Here is a 16,791-nt window from a genome sequence, read left to right as displayed (position 1 = left end):
TTCGTAGTAAAGTAATTATAAAATGTCCACAGAAGTTACATATCTTCTTATGTTGTTGTGTTTAGCTCACTTTTCAAAATAAAGCTACGTTGCTCCTTGGTCAGAAAAAACTATGAAACAAACAACAACACAAACTTAAGAGTTCTTATCTACATTTTGCATTTTGTATGTATCCATAATGGGATTTTTACTGTAGCAGCAAAAGTCTACATAGTTATTTTAGATAGGCTACAGGTAGGCTAACAGGATTATTTATCATAATTCCCACGCTTCAATGTTCACATACTGAACTAATAGTTGTATTCTGCTTGAAGATGGAAGGGAAATGTTTGCCAGGTTTTGGTGTACTGGTTCCTCACCTTCCCAGCAAACCTCCAGAGCCCGAACCTCCAGCTCTAAGTCACAGGCGCAAACACCCCTCAGTCAGAAAATGCGCTGTTAATGAACAGATTGGCATCTACTCAGATGTCATTGCTGCATTCAAATTCCAGGTAAAGGCCCATAAATTCAAGAATCAATTTCTTCAAATTCTGACAGATACCTCATTATGAAGCCTATGTCAAATACTCAATTTGTGTTATGTAACTGTTTATTAATTAGTCTTGTAGAGTGGGACCTGACATCCAGCAGAGGTCACAGGGCCAACCCATATCCGAGTTCAGTGATTTCAACACAAGACGAGGTGAGTTACCGTAACATTACATTTTATGGGCAATGTAGGCATTAAAAACATATTTTTTCTAATATGACAAAATATTCATAAAACAAGCCTTTAAAGGGGTAGTTCAGGATTTTAGACATAGGGCCTTATTCCCAAGTTAGCCTTGGTGTTCTTTATCAGTGGAGACAGTTTTCAACACATTTAATTCAGTCCTTCTAGTTGCAGAGTGCGCTCGTGCTAAGCTAGCGCACGGCATCGGGGGGATACCTAGCCTGCTACTAAAACAGTCTTATCCACTCCACAGTACACCCGAGGCCAATCAATTATAACGCCAGACTATCGATGTAAATGTCTGTGTTGATAGAATCATTTTAGAAATAAAACCAACCTCGCATCGCATCAATTATCGCATTTTGAGGGACTACTTTCTTAGCAGCAGCGGACTTTTACTTTGCTGTGTAACCGAATCACTACAGCAGAAAGTAAACAGAGCAGCGTGGGACAGAAACTGAAACTGCACTGCCACCAGTCTACCGTCATTCTGTCCCGGTTCTCTGCTGCAGCTCCAGCGGGGGCTGTCTCTACAGACGCTCTTTCTCTTTCTGCCCTTTGAGCATCCCTCTCAATTCTTCATCAGTGTATTCCGGCTCGTACAGGTACGGTTCATTGGATACAACAAATTCCTCATAATCGTCTTCAAAAGCAGACGCATTGGTAAGTCCTCCAAACGTGGCCATATCTTGTTTATTGCATAGGCTAATACAACTCCTTTGTGCACTGTACTCTGCGTCTGTAAGACAGCAGCAGGTAAACAAACTATTATAGAGCCTGTAACCTAGGTATTAGTCCGCCGCTGCCGCAGCCTACCAGGAATAAAGTCCCTCAAAATGCAATATGCGAGGTTGGTTTTATTTCTAAAATTATTCTATCAACACAGACATTTACATCGATAGTCTGGCGTTATAATTGATTGGCCTCGGGTGTACTGTGGAGTGTGTAAGACTGTTTTAGTAGCAGGCTAGGTATCCCCCCGATGCCGTGCGCTAGCTTAGCACGAGCGCACTCTGCAACTAGAAGGACTGAATTAAATGTGTTGAAAACTGTCTCCACTGATAAAGAACACCAAGGCTAACTTGGGAATAAGGCCCTATGTCTAAAATCCTGAACTACCCCTTTAAAATGCATTGTTCCCTCTGCACAGTTTCCTTCGATACAGCTGTCGAAGCTCCACCTGAACAGTGCAAGCTCGATGAAAAGAAAAAGCATGAACCAATCTCACAGCAAATACAGAATTCTTACTTCTGCCAAGGTGGAGATAAACCCAAAGTCCAGAAACCCTTCCGAACCGTTCCTGGCCATGTCCCTCGCAAGTTAGATATAGAGAGGTATGTACTGTTTGTATGCACCATGTATGACAGAAGAGGACACTTTATCCAGTGTTGTGGGGCTCTCTGTACTTTACTTACAGACGTCGAAGGGAATACTTAAAGCTAGACCTGGATGAGCTCCTGGAGGAAAAGGGTATATACTCTAATCTCCTAATGCCAAGACATCAGAGCAGCAGTGTTGAGGATGTGACTGCACCAGACAATCCTGTGTCACCCTACCTCCCTCTGGAGGTGAATCTGCTGCAATATTTTCTGTGGAATTTGGGTTCCCATTTATTATTACAGTACACCCCACATTAATCTTTCCTGTATTTCTCCCTTAGATATTTGACAACGAGGAGTATGACTGCCGGACTCCAGAAGACTGGCTTGCACTTGGCAATGCGGAAGGATCACCTGATCGAAAACCTATTCCTGCAAAAGCCCTGCTGCCTACAGATGACAAGATTGCTTCTGGTTAATTTGTGTTAAATTTCTCAGACATATATTCTGCTGTGAAAGGAGATTACCTTATTTTCTGTTTTTTGATGGTTTACATTTCTCCCTTTCTTTTGAAGAAAACCCAAGAAGCTCCTCCCTGGTGTACAGCTGGCATTTAGTTGGGGTTCTTGACTATAGTAAGGAGCATGGCGAGTACCTGGTACAGAAGGTCCACCTTATTACCAAATCGTCACATGAAGGAGGAAACACTAATCCTAGCAAATCTCCTGGTTGGTATTTACGTCTATTACATCACAGTATTGTCTCATAATTTCTTCTTGTTTCTATCCCCCTCTGTTTTTCATGCTAACTGTGTGTGTATGCTTTCCATCTCCCTTTATTGCATACGAGTAAACTCCATGCTAGAAGGTTGTAAGTACTGGGTACCCAGGATCAGATTGTTGTTCATCGCTGAGGACCCACGGGAATTTGTCGAACGGATCCAGTTTGCCCTGCACTGGAGGGAGAACACAGAAGCTCTGCTTCTTTACCACTTGTCTGTGGACTGCATGCCCATCTGGAGGGGAACTCCATCTTTTGATACCAACAGTCTCCAGTGTATCAAAAGGAATGCCCTTTCAGCCCCTGGGCTCAGGCTGAAAATGTGAGTAATGTCTCATTACGGCTGTCATTTTCTCCTTGTTCACTGTGTTCTGTTTTATGGTATATCCATCTGAGTTTAAATGCTAACGTATAGGTCAAATTAAGTAATTATTATTACGTGTGCAGTTTGGAGAACTGTGTCCTGAACCTGGAGAAGGAGCTCAAACTGGAATACGACCGTACTATGAACCGCATGAGCTTTGACAAAGTAGTGTTGAGCCTGCCAGAGGAATTTTCACACATCACCCTACCACAGAAGGATCCAGAGTGTGTTCCGCAAACAGGTAAAACATAAGCCATGTATGCATTTGCTTTTGTCAATGGGGTCAAATACTAAATAAAGGGGTTGCCATCCAAACCCTGACAGTAACCATCGAAATCTAAGCACAGGTTTGTTTTATCTATGTACAGGGATTGTTCCAGTTCCTCACTTTCCCTATAAGAAGAGGCAAGCTGCTTTTTTCTTCAGTTCCCTGCTATCAAAGCCAGAGGTGATCTGTCTGTTATCCGAGATATGGTCTGAGTGCAACAAAGTAGCAACCATGAGACTTTTCAATGTCACCTCCATCAAACCACTGCGACTGGACGAGTTTGAAGTCATTCAGTCTCAAATGCATACTCAGGTATTGTAGAACTGAGGCAGCTATTCTTCTGCAAGTACGAAGTATCTGAATTCAAAATTTGATTGTCTATAAATGAAATGTAACAAGTACTCCTGGGCTAACAATATTGCCCTGATGACCCAATCAGGGCAATTTTGGCTTGTTTGTGGTTACAACATAAAGAATGACAGAAAAAAATATTTTATTATTGCTGATAACTAGTAATTGGGAATTATCCGAAAGAAAATCCTTGCAGACAAAAAAGATACTTGAATTTCACATGAAAAAAGAGGCATACATTGTTCTCCTCCTCCACCTCTAGATAAACTTGTTCCTAAGGGAGGCATGGATGGTCACGCTGAGCAACATCATTCGTTCTAACCTGGGGACCAGTGGCCCAGGTGCATACAACCTAGACGAGTCGCGCTGGGAGATTTACAAGATTTCTAAGCTTTGCAGACTGATGGCTGTAGTGCGCTTCAACCTGCAGGATTCCCTGCGCTATCTCGTGCAGGATTCACTGTTCGGTCTGACTAAGTTGCTGATGGACGCTTGCCACACTGTGTTGACATGTCCCCAGGACCTGGTCTGGGGGAACAACCTCACCACCAGCCCCTACAAGTAGGATTGCATGCACTTATGAATATATTTTAAGCACACATAAGCACACATTCACATTTGCACACAAGTTTGTGCTCATATGCATCCATATTTTTTTTTTCTGTGACTATATTTGGAGTCAGTTATGCATTATATACTCTCTCTATATATACTGTATATCCAGTATTGTCTCGGTGATTTGGCTCCATTTTCTATCACCAGGCCAAAGAAGAACCCTTTGTTTTTGTTGGACTTGGTTCTGGATCAGACTGGGGTTCATTTCAGCACTTCCCTGGAGAATTTTGAGAGATCCATCATTAACCTGTTTGATAAGGGCATTCTGGCCACATACAACGTACCACAGCTTAATAAGGTAAAATTAAATCTACATTCCACACAGGTGATGTTTCAGATTCAACTCTGTGGGAAGCTTTCAAAGTAGTACTAAGAGGATTTGTGATATCATATGAAGCTGCACTAAAAAAGCAAAGGAGACAAAGGCTGTCAGAATTAGATTAACAGCTCACTTTGCTTGAAAAACAGTATAGAGAGGCTCCGTCCTCACCTGTACTTAAGGACATTGTCAAACTGAAACATGAATATAACATCATTCTTTCTAAACAAGTTAGTACTTTACTTCTGAAAATTAAGCATAAGCAGTTTGAATTAGGAGAGAAACCTGGACGTTTGCTCTCGTGTCAGCTGAGAGGTGCACAAGCCAGTAGGGCTATTCCCAAAATGTAACCCTCATTCAAGCTCTTTAGTCACAGACACTGTTAAAATAAATTACTGTTTCAGGAAGTTTTATGAAGAATTGTACTCCTCCCAAAATCTTGCACAGGACTAGGATATCCTTACATTTTTGCATTCTCTCCCACTTCCAAAACTAGATTCAAATGCCCAAACGGAGCTTAACTCAGAAATATCGTCACAAGTGCTTACAGCAATAAAATAATTTCCAAATGGAAGGAGAGCTGGCCCTGATGGCCTTGGTATAGAGTTTTATAAGGCATATGCAAATGACATGGCCCCTCTCTTGTCTCTTTTACTCTGAATTTCATACATGGGATTTTACAGTTGAATTTGGCACGTTGAATTTTTTAACGTTGAAGATTTGATTTTGAATTTGAGAACATTGTAAAATAAAGGTGAACATTTGTTGTTTAAAATTCAATGAGTAAATTCAGAGGCAAAAAATTCAGATACATTATTTCAATGCGGCAAAAAATTCAGATAAATATTCAGTGCTTAAAATTCAATGGCTTTTTATTTTCAAAATCCGATGACACTCATTTACTTCCATAAAACAATGTCTTTAGAAACCTTCTAAGTAGATTACGCCATGTTAGTTGTTTATTTTATTTTGTCTTTTGTTTGTGTGTTCACTTTTACAGTTGTGTGTTTTTGTTCTTATAAAAAAAATCCCAAAATAAAGTATTAAAAACAAAATCTACAGTCCACCTGAATCCCAGTGCATAAAAGTTAAAATGGAAATGCAAGGATTTATGATGATTAAAACACTGAAATTGACAAAGATGTTGAAGATCCTTTCTTTCCTGTTCCAGTTGGTGATGCAGAAGTTGTTCATCGGTGGCGAACCCTTGCTGGAGTCAGTGAGTTTGTGGGAACCAGAAGTAATTGAGTTGAGGGAAAAGGTCTCCAATGCTCTGATACAAGCAACCATACCTCTCAGGGCTTATGCTGCCGAATATGAGAAATACTTAGAGCTGCACAACGTGGACATAGGAATCCTTCTCAAGTAAGTCTGTTTAAAATTACCCACAGGTTTAAGGACATGGGTCAGTCAGATGTGTGGTCACTTTGCATGCTATTCTCATGAAATGGAGTCGTTTTATATATCTTCTCTGTCAGATCCCATACTAATGCAGAACAGACATCCCAAGAAGTGAAGAAAGAAGTGGAACAGCATCTCAAAGAAAAGGAAATTCTCGACCACTCACTGCCATCCTCCATCGTCATCGGTCCATTTATTGTCCGTGTGGAGGCTGTTCGTCAAGCTCTCTCTAACAAAAGAAAAGCTTTAGCCAATGCAGTGCTGGACCACCTTGTTTTGAAGCTACGCAAGCAGGTTGAGGATGTAAGTCATCCTCAGATAACCGTCCAATTAACACACACTTAACAAGTACTTAATATACAGTATATGCAGTAAGAGTGTTATGTATTTAAGTGTTTTGATATTTTTTTTTAAAGCAGAACATAATTCAGGAATTGACCTTTTCTAAGTTTTTATCTTGTTTGTGTGCAGGCATGTGAAGAAGGCAACACAGTAAGTAGAAAGCTACGTGAGAGGCCCAACAGCATTGAGGAACTGACTGAAAAGAGGGACTGGATGAAGCAAATCCCAGAACAGATGAAAAGTTATAAGGTGCTTGTTGAGGGCATGAACTAGCTACTTTCTGTTATGTGTCACGTAAAGTGGATCATTTGTCTGATTCTGAATTTTCCACAACAGGAACTTGTTGTCAAGACCCTGACAGACTATGAGGTCATAGAAGAATTTTGCTACTGTCTTTCAGATGAGGATGTTAGAAAAAAGTAAGTGTAAAAATCATCATGCTAATTTTAGAAAACTGATCTGAATTAGAATTGTATTTTGTCAAGTGAGATTCAGATTGATTTGACGTCTTGATAGTGGTTGGAGTGAATAGAGGGAAGTTGGAAGCTATTATAGTGATTGCTATGGTCACTTAACTGTGAAGGTGGACAGCGCTGGGATGGCCACAAAAGATAGTCACCCAGATGGAAGTGGTAGTTGTCCAGAATGTGGAGGATGAGACGCGCTTCCAAAAGATCCAGCAAGTTGACCAGAACAACTTTGAGGAGCATCTAGACTCTTTACAGGTCAGCAACTTACCAGATGATTTTCAGATACATTTACAGAAATCATTGAGTCTAGACAGACCTTACTCTGTTGGGTTTTAATTTATTCAACATTAGATGATGTAATTTGATTCTAAATACACTGTTTTTATAGATGCTGGTTGCTGGGTTTGCAGGCCATGCAGACGTCGATCATGCCCATGAGGTGGCCAACGAGGTGAGGCGTACAAGCAAGCAGCTTAAGGAGTGCCAGAAAATGGCTCAAACATACAATGCCAGGGAACGTCTGTTTGGTACTCCTGTCACAAATGTAAGTGAAAGTGAATGCGTTAAGAAAAATAATGATGACACAGTTTTACATTACAAAAGCCCCCTTGTTTTGACCTGTAAAACAATCCAGGGAAAGAATATATATTAACATTATCTTGCTTTTTCTGACAATGTAATGTACATGTGTTTTACAGTATGATCGACTGCAGAAGCTATTAAAGGACTTCCAGCCTTATAAAGACCTATGGACTACCACCTCAGATTGGCTACGTTGGCATGAGAGCTGGCTCAATGACCCACTGGCCTCCATTGACCCCGAACAGCTGGAGCGCAGTGTTGCAGATGCCCACAAGAGCATGCATAAATGCATCAAACAGTTCAAGGATATTCCTGGTAGGTGATCCACCTACCAACACCATTCAAACTTGGCAAAGTGAAGTGAGATCATTATTATGTGTGACTTGTTTTTTTCTTGGCCCTCTTCCCTTGTCTTCCAAACCACTAGACTGTCAGATGGTGGCAACTGTGATCAAAAACAAGATTGAGGACTTCCGTCCTTATATCCCTCTGATTCAGAGTCTGAGGAACCCGGGGATGAGGACCCGCCACTGGGAGTTGCTTTCAGGACGCATTCAGATGAATGTCAAGCCCAAAGCCAACCTGACCTTCTCTCGCTGCCTGGAGCTTGGCCTTCAGAACCACATGGATGACATAACTCATGTGGCTGAGGTTGCTGGGAAAGAGTACACAATTGAGCAGGTGCCTTTGAACAGGAGTCATACTCTTCATACAGTGTTTTATTAAATGTGAAAAATATTTACATGATTATGTCAAACCAATACCCAGATGGAGAAGAATTTGCCCCTTCACCCCATAGTTACATACTTTAATTTATCTAAGCATACGAATTGCATCAGGTACCTTAATCACGTAGATATTTTAAGTGGATTTGATCATTTCCAATATTATAATATTCATGATCTGCATGCAAGCAGTGTCATAAAAGCAATGGTGTTTTTATGACTTTTCTTTGTTATAGATTTTTTTTAATCTGTTAAACCAAATATGGTTGCTGCTGCACATGGAAATTAATATTAAGTGCCTTCTTCTTTGAGCAGCTTATTTGTATTCACTGCATGAATCAAATATTTAACATAAAATGCAATCTTCACAATAGGTGAGGGGTTTTACACCCACTAAATGATGGTTGCTGTTACTTTCCTTTTGCACTCAGGCCCTAGAAAAGATGGAATTTGAGTGGTCTACCATAGTCTTTGATGTGCTGCCCTACAAGGACACAGGCACCTATATCTTGAAGAGCCCAGATGAAGCCTCCCAGTTGCTGGACGACCACATTGTCATGACGCAGAGCATGTCCTTCTCTCCCTTCATTAAAGCCTTTGCAGGCCCCATCAACATCTGGGAGGGCAAGCTCAGAATGACTCAAGTACACACACACACAGTCATTTAAGGTTGTATGTCTTGTATCATTATGATTCCCTGTCTTGTGTTCATGTTGTGCTACTGCCCTCCTCTGGTGCTTGCAGGATGTACTTGATGAGTGGCTGAGGTGCCAGGGCTCCTGGCTGTACTTGGAACCCATCTTCTGCTCTGATGATATTAACAAGCAGCTGCCTGTGGAAGGAAAAAGATACCAACAAATGGAGCAAACATGGAGGAGAGTCATGAAAACTGCCTTTAATAATCGAAAGGTCAGATCTTCCACAACACTTCATATCAAAGGACAAGGGCTTGTTTTTTAGCTGAGTGTAGAGCTACATTAAGATCATTTGTTAGTTGTAAACTGTTGATGTGTATTTCTGCTTTAATATCTAGGTGATTGAGGTGTGTCCAGATGCTGTTCTGCTAGAAAAACTGAAAGAATGTAATGCACTGTTGGAGCTGGTGCAAAAGGGTCTCACTGAGTACCTGGAGACAAAACGAGGCTCCTTCCCCAGGTAAGCTTCACTGAAAATACTTTTAATATTATTCGAGCATCTCACTAACATTGAGTGGTCAAATACACTAGCTTTATTTGCTATTAATAGGGGAAGTCATGATACCAGGAAGGAAATAAGCAAATATCTTGAAAAAGTTAAAGCTACGTGAATCGACAATGATAAATACAAACAACCAGATAGTAAGTGGTCAGTGGATGATTTTTTGCCAGATATTAGTTTCCAGTGGATATTTGTTTGCAGGTTTTACTTCCTGTCAGATGATGAACTCCTGGAGATTCTGTCCCAGACCAGAGATCCTACTGCTGTACAACCACATTTGCGCAAATGCTTTGAGAACATCGCACAGGTTTGTTCTGGCTGGTTCTTTCTTTACAATTACTCAGCTCATATATATTACTGGAAGTATAATATTCAAACCACTTTTGACTGTGACTTGTGTTGGTCCTCAGCTTCAATTCCAGTCAGATCTTAAGATCACTCATATGTACTCTGGAGAGGGGGAGGAGGTGAAGCTGTTCGTGCCAGTGTGGCCTACTGGAAGTGTGGAGGACTGGCTTAGGGATGTGGAGAAATCCATGAAAGCCACACTGAGGGATAACATTGACCGCTCACTCAATGCTTACCCTGAGGTCCGCTACCCCATACGCTCACTTTGTTGTTTAAATATTATAGTATTTAACTTTACCAGTTATTGTAAGACCTGTGTCTACTCCCCTTGACCCCTCAGTTCCCTCGTACGGAGTGGGTGTTAGAGTGGCCTGGTCAGGTGGTGATAGCTGGCTGCCAGGTCTTCTGGACTACTGAGGTGTCTGAGGCCTTGGAGCAGGGAGACATGGCCGACCGTCTTTATCCTGCACTACAGAAACAGGTGGAGACTTGGTTTTAGTCTGGCCAATATTCAAACTGAATATGCCTTTAAATATCCATAATTGGTGAAAAATATGTAAATTCTATTATGTATTGCTGACGATTGCATTGAACAATGTACACAGTACAGTGTACCGTATACTGATATTCTCATCATTTCCCCTTATATTTCTGAAGTTAACTGACTTGGTGCATTTGGTGAGAGGAGGCCTTTCCAGGATGCAAAGAGCTGTGCTGTCTGCCCTCATCGTCATAGAGGTGCATGCTAAGGAAGTTGCAGCCAAACTGGTGGAGCAGAAGGTCTCAAGCGTCAATGCCTTTGAGTGGATCAGCCAACTCAGGTTATCCGTTAGTTGTTTTCTGAACATTTTGATTGTTGGCTGTGACGGGGATAATTCTACAATGCTGAGAGAAAGAGTTTGTTGCTGATCTGTTAATATTTGTAGATATTACTGGGCAAGAGATGACCTGTACATCCGTGCAGTGAATGCAGAGTTTTTGTATGGATATGAGTACCTTGGTAACTCTGGACGTCTGGTCATCACTCCGCTCACTGACAGGTAGTTGTTGAGCCTAATAATGTCCATTCTGTTTTTCTCCTGCATTTCATAAACGCTTTTTAAAATACCACATCATCTTTCAGATGCTACCTGACCCTTACTGGAGCTTTGCATCTGAAGTTTGGAGGGGCTCCTGCGGGTCCAGCAGGGACAGGAAAAACAGAAACCACAAAAGATCTGGGGAAGGCTCTGGCTATCCAGACAGTTGTTTTCAACTGCTCTGATCAGCTGGACTTTATTGCTATGGGCAAGTTTCTCAAAGGACTGGCCAGGTGAGAGGCAGTTATTAAAGTGTGATAAAATAACAACCACAAATCTTCCATCAATCACATTAATTTTTTTTTTTTTTTTCTTCGTCTTCCATTCTACAGCTCTGGAGCCTGGGCATGCTTTGATGAGTTCAATCGTATTGATGTGGAAGTGCTTTCTGTGGTGGCACAACAGATCACCACTATACAAAAGGCCCAAATGGAAAAGGTGAGCAGCTGATTAACTAGAAATGTACATTTTGGTATTTGCTGTGCTTATCAACAAAGTAGAGTAGAGAAAGTACAGTGAGCATTTCCATTTTGTTTAAGAATGTTGACCTACGTTTTTTTTGTCTCTTATTCTTCTGCATTTCACGAAAAACAAAGATGTTTAAAAGCCTTTTGCAAATTTGACCTTATTCATATATGAAGGTTGGATACATCTCACACCCTGGAGCCATTACAGAAGCATAATTGTATATTGTTATATAGAGACCAAAAAAGCTGACAAATGAGTGTTACACTTATATGAATCAAGCATCAAACATGGTCATATTACTTCAAAAAGGACAGTACGTCTTATGTGTCAATATTTTGAATCAACCTTTATTTTGAATTGAGTTCTTTTCTATGATGAAGTTGCACAATTCCTATATTGTTTTTGTATAAATTAAATCTGAAGTGTCTATAAAAAATGTTTATGTGTTTGTTGTGTTTTTAGGCAGAGAGGTTTATTTTTGAAGGTTCAGAGATCCCTCTTGTGCCTTCTTGTGCTGTATTCATCACTATGAATCCTGGCTACGCAGGACGCACTGAGCTTCCTGACAATCTCAAGGTTTGAAATGATCATTTGGTTTTGAATAACTGTATAACACAAATCACAAGTAGACAGGGCTCAACAAATGAGATTATATCTTTTACAGGCCCTGTTTCGTCCTGTGGCCATGATGGTACCTGACTATGCCATGATAGCTGAGATCTCCTTGTACTCATTTGGCTTCAATGATGCCAAAGTCCTTTCAAAAAAGATCACCACCACGTTCAAGCTCTCTTCTGAGCAGCTTAGCGCTCAGGTACTGTTTGGATTCAGAGGAGGTCAGATCTAGAATAAGTTTGAATCTGCACACACATTTCAAATATAAAATTGAAAAAGCAAGTTAATCTGACGTGTTTGTATTGTTACAAATGTATTTCTTTAACACAGATTTACACTGTTAACATATGTAGAAAATTGAGAAATACATGTGTATTTAAGAAAAAAATATATAAAGATGTGCTGACTTGTGATATTGTTTATATGTAGGATCATTATGATTTTGGTATGAGAGCTGTGAAGACTGTGATCTCAGCTGCTGGAAACCTGAAGAGAGAAAATCCTCAAATGGATGAGGTCAGACATTTTTCCTTCTGTTCATGATGGAAAAAAAGTATAAGAAAACATGACACACATTCGGAATGGAATTTAGAAAAAACTCAATCGGTCCAATTCATTTCTTATTCTTCTGCAATCTCAATGTTTTCCAGGAGTTGATCTGTCTGCGGGCCATTCAAGATGTCAATGTACCAAAGTTTTTACAGGACGACCTGAAGCTCTTCCACGGTATCGTCTCAGATCTTTTCCCTAAGACAAAACAGGAGCCAATCGACTATGGCAAACTAGAAGAGTCCATGCGTAATGTCTGCACCAAGAAAGGCCTCAAAGATGTGAATGGTCAGTGTTTCTGGAAGCACAGAACATTTGTTTTCAGGTGATGCAGTAACCTGTGTCGGTCCGTGTATTTTTTGGTAATTCGATGTGCATTTCAGAAAAGGATATTGAAAAACGTAAAATGAGAGGTTATTTGATTTTCGTTTTGAAATACCAAAATGAAAATTAAAGGTGCTGTAAGCGGAATGGTTCTTTTAGCTAACTTCCTGTCAGTTACTGCAGTTAGCAGTCCCCTCGCTCGTCCCTACGTCACCACATTAATGCACTGCGGTCTTTAAGCAGCGAGTTATCTAGCATCATCTCAGAACCATAAGTGTGATAAAACATGATAAAAACCATCAAAACAGACATTGGGAAGGATTTTTACCTGCTCCGCCATTGTAGGCGCATAAACATTCACCCATCTGTCGCTCTGGCGTGCACCGGCACTGAGACCATGAGTGAGACGGGTGTCGGTTTGTAGCGTTCTCTCTCTTGTGATTGGATATTAATTTCGGGATCCCCTAAAAGTTTATTTTGCCGATTACATGCAGAGCAGCTGACAGAGAGATTGGCTTTATGAAACGCACACATTATGTAAGTGATCACTGTATGAATAAAGAGCGATTTTACACTTATATTAACATAAATAAACCGCTTACTTCACCTGTAAAATACAAGGGTATTTTGGTTATCAGGGACAAAAAGGGACAAACTAATCTAAACAAAACTGAAACGAAAAATGGCCCGTTTATTCATTGTCTGCGTCAGGAAGTTGCCATTTAGCCTACAAAGTAAGAGCGCTTACGAGGACTGTGTGTAGGAGAGTGTGAAAAAGTGCGGTCCTAGCATGTGTGTGTGTGTTTTTGTGTGTGTGTGTGTGTGTGTGTGCGTGCGCGTGCGTGCGTGCCTGCGTGTCTGTGTGTTATGAGATGGCAGGGTGGCTTCATCTAAAATTATTTAATTCAAGAGGCTCCACGTTTTTCTTCATAAATTGTGCATGCGTGCATCTTAAATACGGGACGGGACTGTGTAGGAGAGAGGAAAAGGCAGTTAGTTGCTGCCACTCTGTCTGTCTAAAACAGAGGACAGCGCCAATCTCAGGACATGGACAGGAAATGCACGCAAAAAATACAACATAAAATTGTACTTACTCTTCCGGTGAAGCGGTCTTTTTGAAGTTAAAATTTATTCCTTAAACATGCTACATGAAATAAATAACTTTACCTGAAGTCTCCCTGCCATTTTATAACACACACACACACACACACACACACACACACACACACACACACACACACACACACACACACACACACAAATCCTAATTTATTTTCGATTAATATTATAAATTTCATCCAGACCCATTCATTAAAACTGCACTTTTTACCCGCTCTCCTACTAGTCCCCGTAAATGGCAACTTCCTGTCGCAGAAAATGAATAAACGGGCCGTTTTTCGTTTCAGTTTTGTTTAGATAAGCTTGTCCCTTTTTGTCCCTGATTAACAAAAACACCTTGTATTTCAATTTTCATTTTGGTATTTTAAAACGAAAATCAAATAACCTCTCGTTTTTGGTTTTTCAATATCCTTTTCTGAAATGAAAATCGAATTACCAAACTATACATGGACCTGTCTTTCAGATGAGTAGCTGACTTTATTGTGGTGATTGCAGGGTATATAAGTAAGTGTATTCAGCTGTATGAGACCACTGTGGTGAGACATGGCCTTATGTTGGTGGGACCCTCTGGATCAGGCAAAACAAAGGTGAGTGTTTTTAAACTTTTGTTTTTTAACTTTTTATTCACAGCTCTCCAAAGTTGAAAATCTATTTTTGCCTTGCGTTGCAGAGTCGTGTATGTAAGTTTTACGTTTTGCATATGTTAGTGTTATGAGATACTAGGTGCGGCAATAACAGCTCTGAAAGGCCAACCCTCTGTGAGTGGTGACTTGTATGAGACGGTTCACACATTCGTCCTCAACCCCAAGTCTATAACCATGGGACAGCTCTACGGGGAGTATGACCTGCTCACACACGAGTGGTAAGTGAAGCTATGATCCACACAATCTACAGAACACGCACAGCTACAGTCAGACTTATATGATACACACACACACTCTTTGCTGTTCTCTCCACCCCTATAGGACAGATGGTATCCTCTCATCTCTTATCCGTGGAGGTGCAATAACCATGAGCAAAGAGAAAATGTGGTACATGTTTGATGGGCCAGTGGATGCTGTATGGATTGAGAACATGAACACTGTGCTGGATGACAACAAAAAACTCTGCCTCAGCTCTGGGGAAATCATCAAGCTCTCTGATGTAAGGTTGAGTCTCTTCACAGTCCTGATATTTCCCCCATTTCGTCGTCCTCCATCCCATGTGCATCCAGACATTTTGTGTTTTCCTATCTGCAGGTGATGACCATGATGTTTGAGGTGCAAGACCTGGCGGTGGCATCTCCAGCCACAGTCTCCCGCTGTGGTATGGTCTACCTGGAGCCAAGTATCCTGGGCCTCGTCCCTTTTACAGAGTGCTGGCTGAAGCGCATCCCTGATGTCCTAAAACCCTACACAGAACATCTGAACTCCCTGTTTGCCAGGTTCTTGCAGGTGAGAGGGGAGACATAAACTGAAAGAGACCAGCAGGGAATCTTTAGTCTTTTTTTGTTATAGTGGATTGTGATAATATAAACAATGTAGCCTACTGCTTTTTTTCTTTCTTTTTTTCTGTACTTTTATCCAGGACTCCATCGCATTTGTCCGAACATCAGTAAAAGAGGTCATCACATCCCTGGACAGCAACCTTGCCTGTAGTCTGCTTAAACTGATGGACTGTTTCTTTAACCCCTTTGAGGTCAAAGAAGTGTGTGCAGCTTTTTGTTTTGGGCTACTGTAAAAACTGCAATTTTGTTTAAATTCAGTCAATCAATTCCAACAACGTCCTATGTTTAAATGAATGGGCAGGAATTCATTGATTTCTCCTCGAAGTTAATGAAAAAACAGTACTTCTGTAAATGTGATTGTGATGCCCTAAGTCCTAAAACCTTAATTGTTCTGTAGGGTGAGAAGCCCCCGGCCCAAAAGAAACTGGACCGTCTAAAGGAGCTGATTGAGCCCTGGTTCTTTTTCTCTCTGGTGTGGAGCGTTGGAGCCACAGGAGACGCTGCCAGCTGCAAGCGCTTCAGTCACTGGTTCAAGAACAAAATGGCAGAAGAAAAGGTCATATCAGCATCTCTGCTTTAGCATCCCAACATCAATGTATTTCTTATGTTATTTTTATTGATAGATAGAGGATTTCTTGATCAAGTTATATTTTTCATTAACATAAATGTGTTTGTCCTTTAGATTCAGTTATGTTTCCCAGAAGAGGCCTTGGTGTATGACTACAGGCTTGATGATGCAGGGATTAGTAACTTTGAGGATGAAGAACAAGAGGAGGAAAGAAAAGTAAATAGATGATTATGCATAATCATTCAGATTTCTCTGAGACCTCCACATGCATTTTTGCTTGCATCATCTTTTTTTCCTTTGCTCCAGGTCCAGTGGGTCAGCTGGATGAAATCTGCGAAGAGTGTTACAATTACCCCAGAGACAAGTTATTCTGATATCATCGTTCCCACTCCTGACACAATGAGAATGTCCTTCCTCATGGATATGCTTTTGACCAACAAAAAACCTGTGAGTACTTTGACTGTAGTTGAAGTTCAAACATCTGTCTACATACATTTTATTTAAAATAAACTAAGGTCAAACTATATCATTCAGATATAGCACTTCAGAATCCAATAATAAATGCTTTATTCCTTTGAAAAGGCACCATTAAACTAGATTCATATTTGTCTGTGTGTGTTGTCCAGGTACTCTGTATTGGACCAACTGGCACAGGAAAGACCCTGACCATGGCAGACAAGCTGCTGAAGAACATGTCCTCTGAATACATCACATATTTCCTCATGTTCTCTGCCCGCACCTCAGCCAATCAGACTCAAGATTACATTGATAGTAAACTAGACAAAAGGTA

At 40.8% G+C, this 16,791-nt stretch overlaps 1 protein-coding gene across 1 annotated transcript in view; it reads left to right on the top strand.

Annotated features, from left to right (window-relative positions):
• Nucleotides 1–314: 314 nt before the first annotated feature.
• dnah1 (dynein, axonemal, heavy chain 1) overlaps nt 315–16,791 on the top strand; it is a gene marked incomplete at both ends in the record, with an annotated part of 35,362 nt that continues 18,885 nt past the window's right edge. The window contains 42 exons of the mRNA XM_080026603.1: nt 315–491; nt 601–682; nt 1,863–2,046; nt 2,130–2,280; nt 2,373–2,505; nt 2,607–2,759; nt 2,899–3,133; nt 3,259–3,416; nt 3,544–3,755; nt 4,057–4,355; nt 4,557–4,707; nt 5,900–6,093; nt 6,207–6,432; nt 6,601–6,720; nt 6,808–6,890; nt 7,055–7,196; nt 7,330–7,485; nt 7,640–7,838; nt 7,951–8,204; nt 8,680–8,892; nt 8,993–9,157; nt 9,282–9,403; nt 9,647–9,752; nt 9,856–10,035; nt 10,134–10,274; nt 10,451–10,614; nt 10,720–10,833; nt 10,917–11,105; nt 11,205–11,310; nt 11,803–11,916; nt 12,005–12,154; nt 12,385–12,471; nt 12,606–12,792; nt 14,443–14,534; nt 14,655–14,809; nt 14,913–15,090; nt 15,186–15,380; nt 15,514–15,633; nt 15,831–15,989; nt 16,116–16,217; nt 16,308–16,448; nt 16,628–16,788. Of these exons, the coding sequence (XP_079882729.1) occupies nt 315–491; nt 601–682; nt 1,863–2,046; nt 2,130–2,280; nt 2,373–2,505; nt 2,607–2,759; nt 2,899–3,133; nt 3,259–3,416; nt 3,544–3,755; nt 4,057–4,355; nt 4,557–4,707; nt 5,900–6,093; nt 6,207–6,432; nt 6,601–6,720; nt 6,808–6,890; nt 7,055–7,196; nt 7,330–7,485; nt 7,640–7,838; nt 7,951–8,204; nt 8,680–8,892; nt 8,993–9,157; nt 9,282–9,403; nt 9,647–9,752; nt 9,856–10,035; nt 10,134–10,274; nt 10,451–10,614; nt 10,720–10,833; nt 10,917–11,105; nt 11,205–11,310; nt 11,803–11,916; nt 12,005–12,154; nt 12,385–12,471; nt 12,606–12,792; nt 14,443–14,534; nt 14,655–14,809; nt 14,913–15,090; nt 15,186–15,380; nt 15,514–15,633; nt 15,831–15,989; nt 16,116–16,217; nt 16,308–16,448; nt 16,628–16,788 (6,650 nt within the window). The remainder of the gene's footprint in view (nt 492–600; nt 683–1,862; nt 2,047–2,129; nt 2,281–2,372; nt 2,506–2,606; nt 2,760–2,898; nt 3,134–3,258; nt 3,417–3,543; nt 3,756–4,056; nt 4,356–4,556; nt 4,708–5,899; nt 6,094–6,206; nt 6,433–6,600; nt 6,721–6,807; nt 6,891–7,054; nt 7,197–7,329; nt 7,486–7,639; nt 7,839–7,950; nt 8,205–8,679; nt 8,893–8,992; nt 9,158–9,281; nt 9,404–9,646; nt 9,753–9,855; nt 10,036–10,133; nt 10,275–10,450; nt 10,615–10,719; nt 10,834–10,916; nt 11,106–11,204; nt 11,311–11,802; nt 11,917–12,004; nt 12,155–12,384; nt 12,472–12,605; nt 12,793–14,442; nt 14,535–14,654; nt 14,810–14,912; nt 15,091–15,185; nt 15,381–15,513; nt 15,634–15,830; nt 15,990–16,115; nt 16,218–16,307; nt 16,449–16,627; nt 16,789–16,791) is intronic.

This window comes from Ammodytes marinus, assembly GCF_949987685.1.
Source record: "Ammodytes marinus genome assembly, chromosome: 4".
Lineage (NCBI taxonomy): Eukaryota > Metazoa > Chordata > Actinopteri > Uranoscopiformes > Ammodytidae > Ammodytes > Ammodytes marinus.
This window is presented reverse-complemented; position numbering and strand designations above follow the sequence as displayed.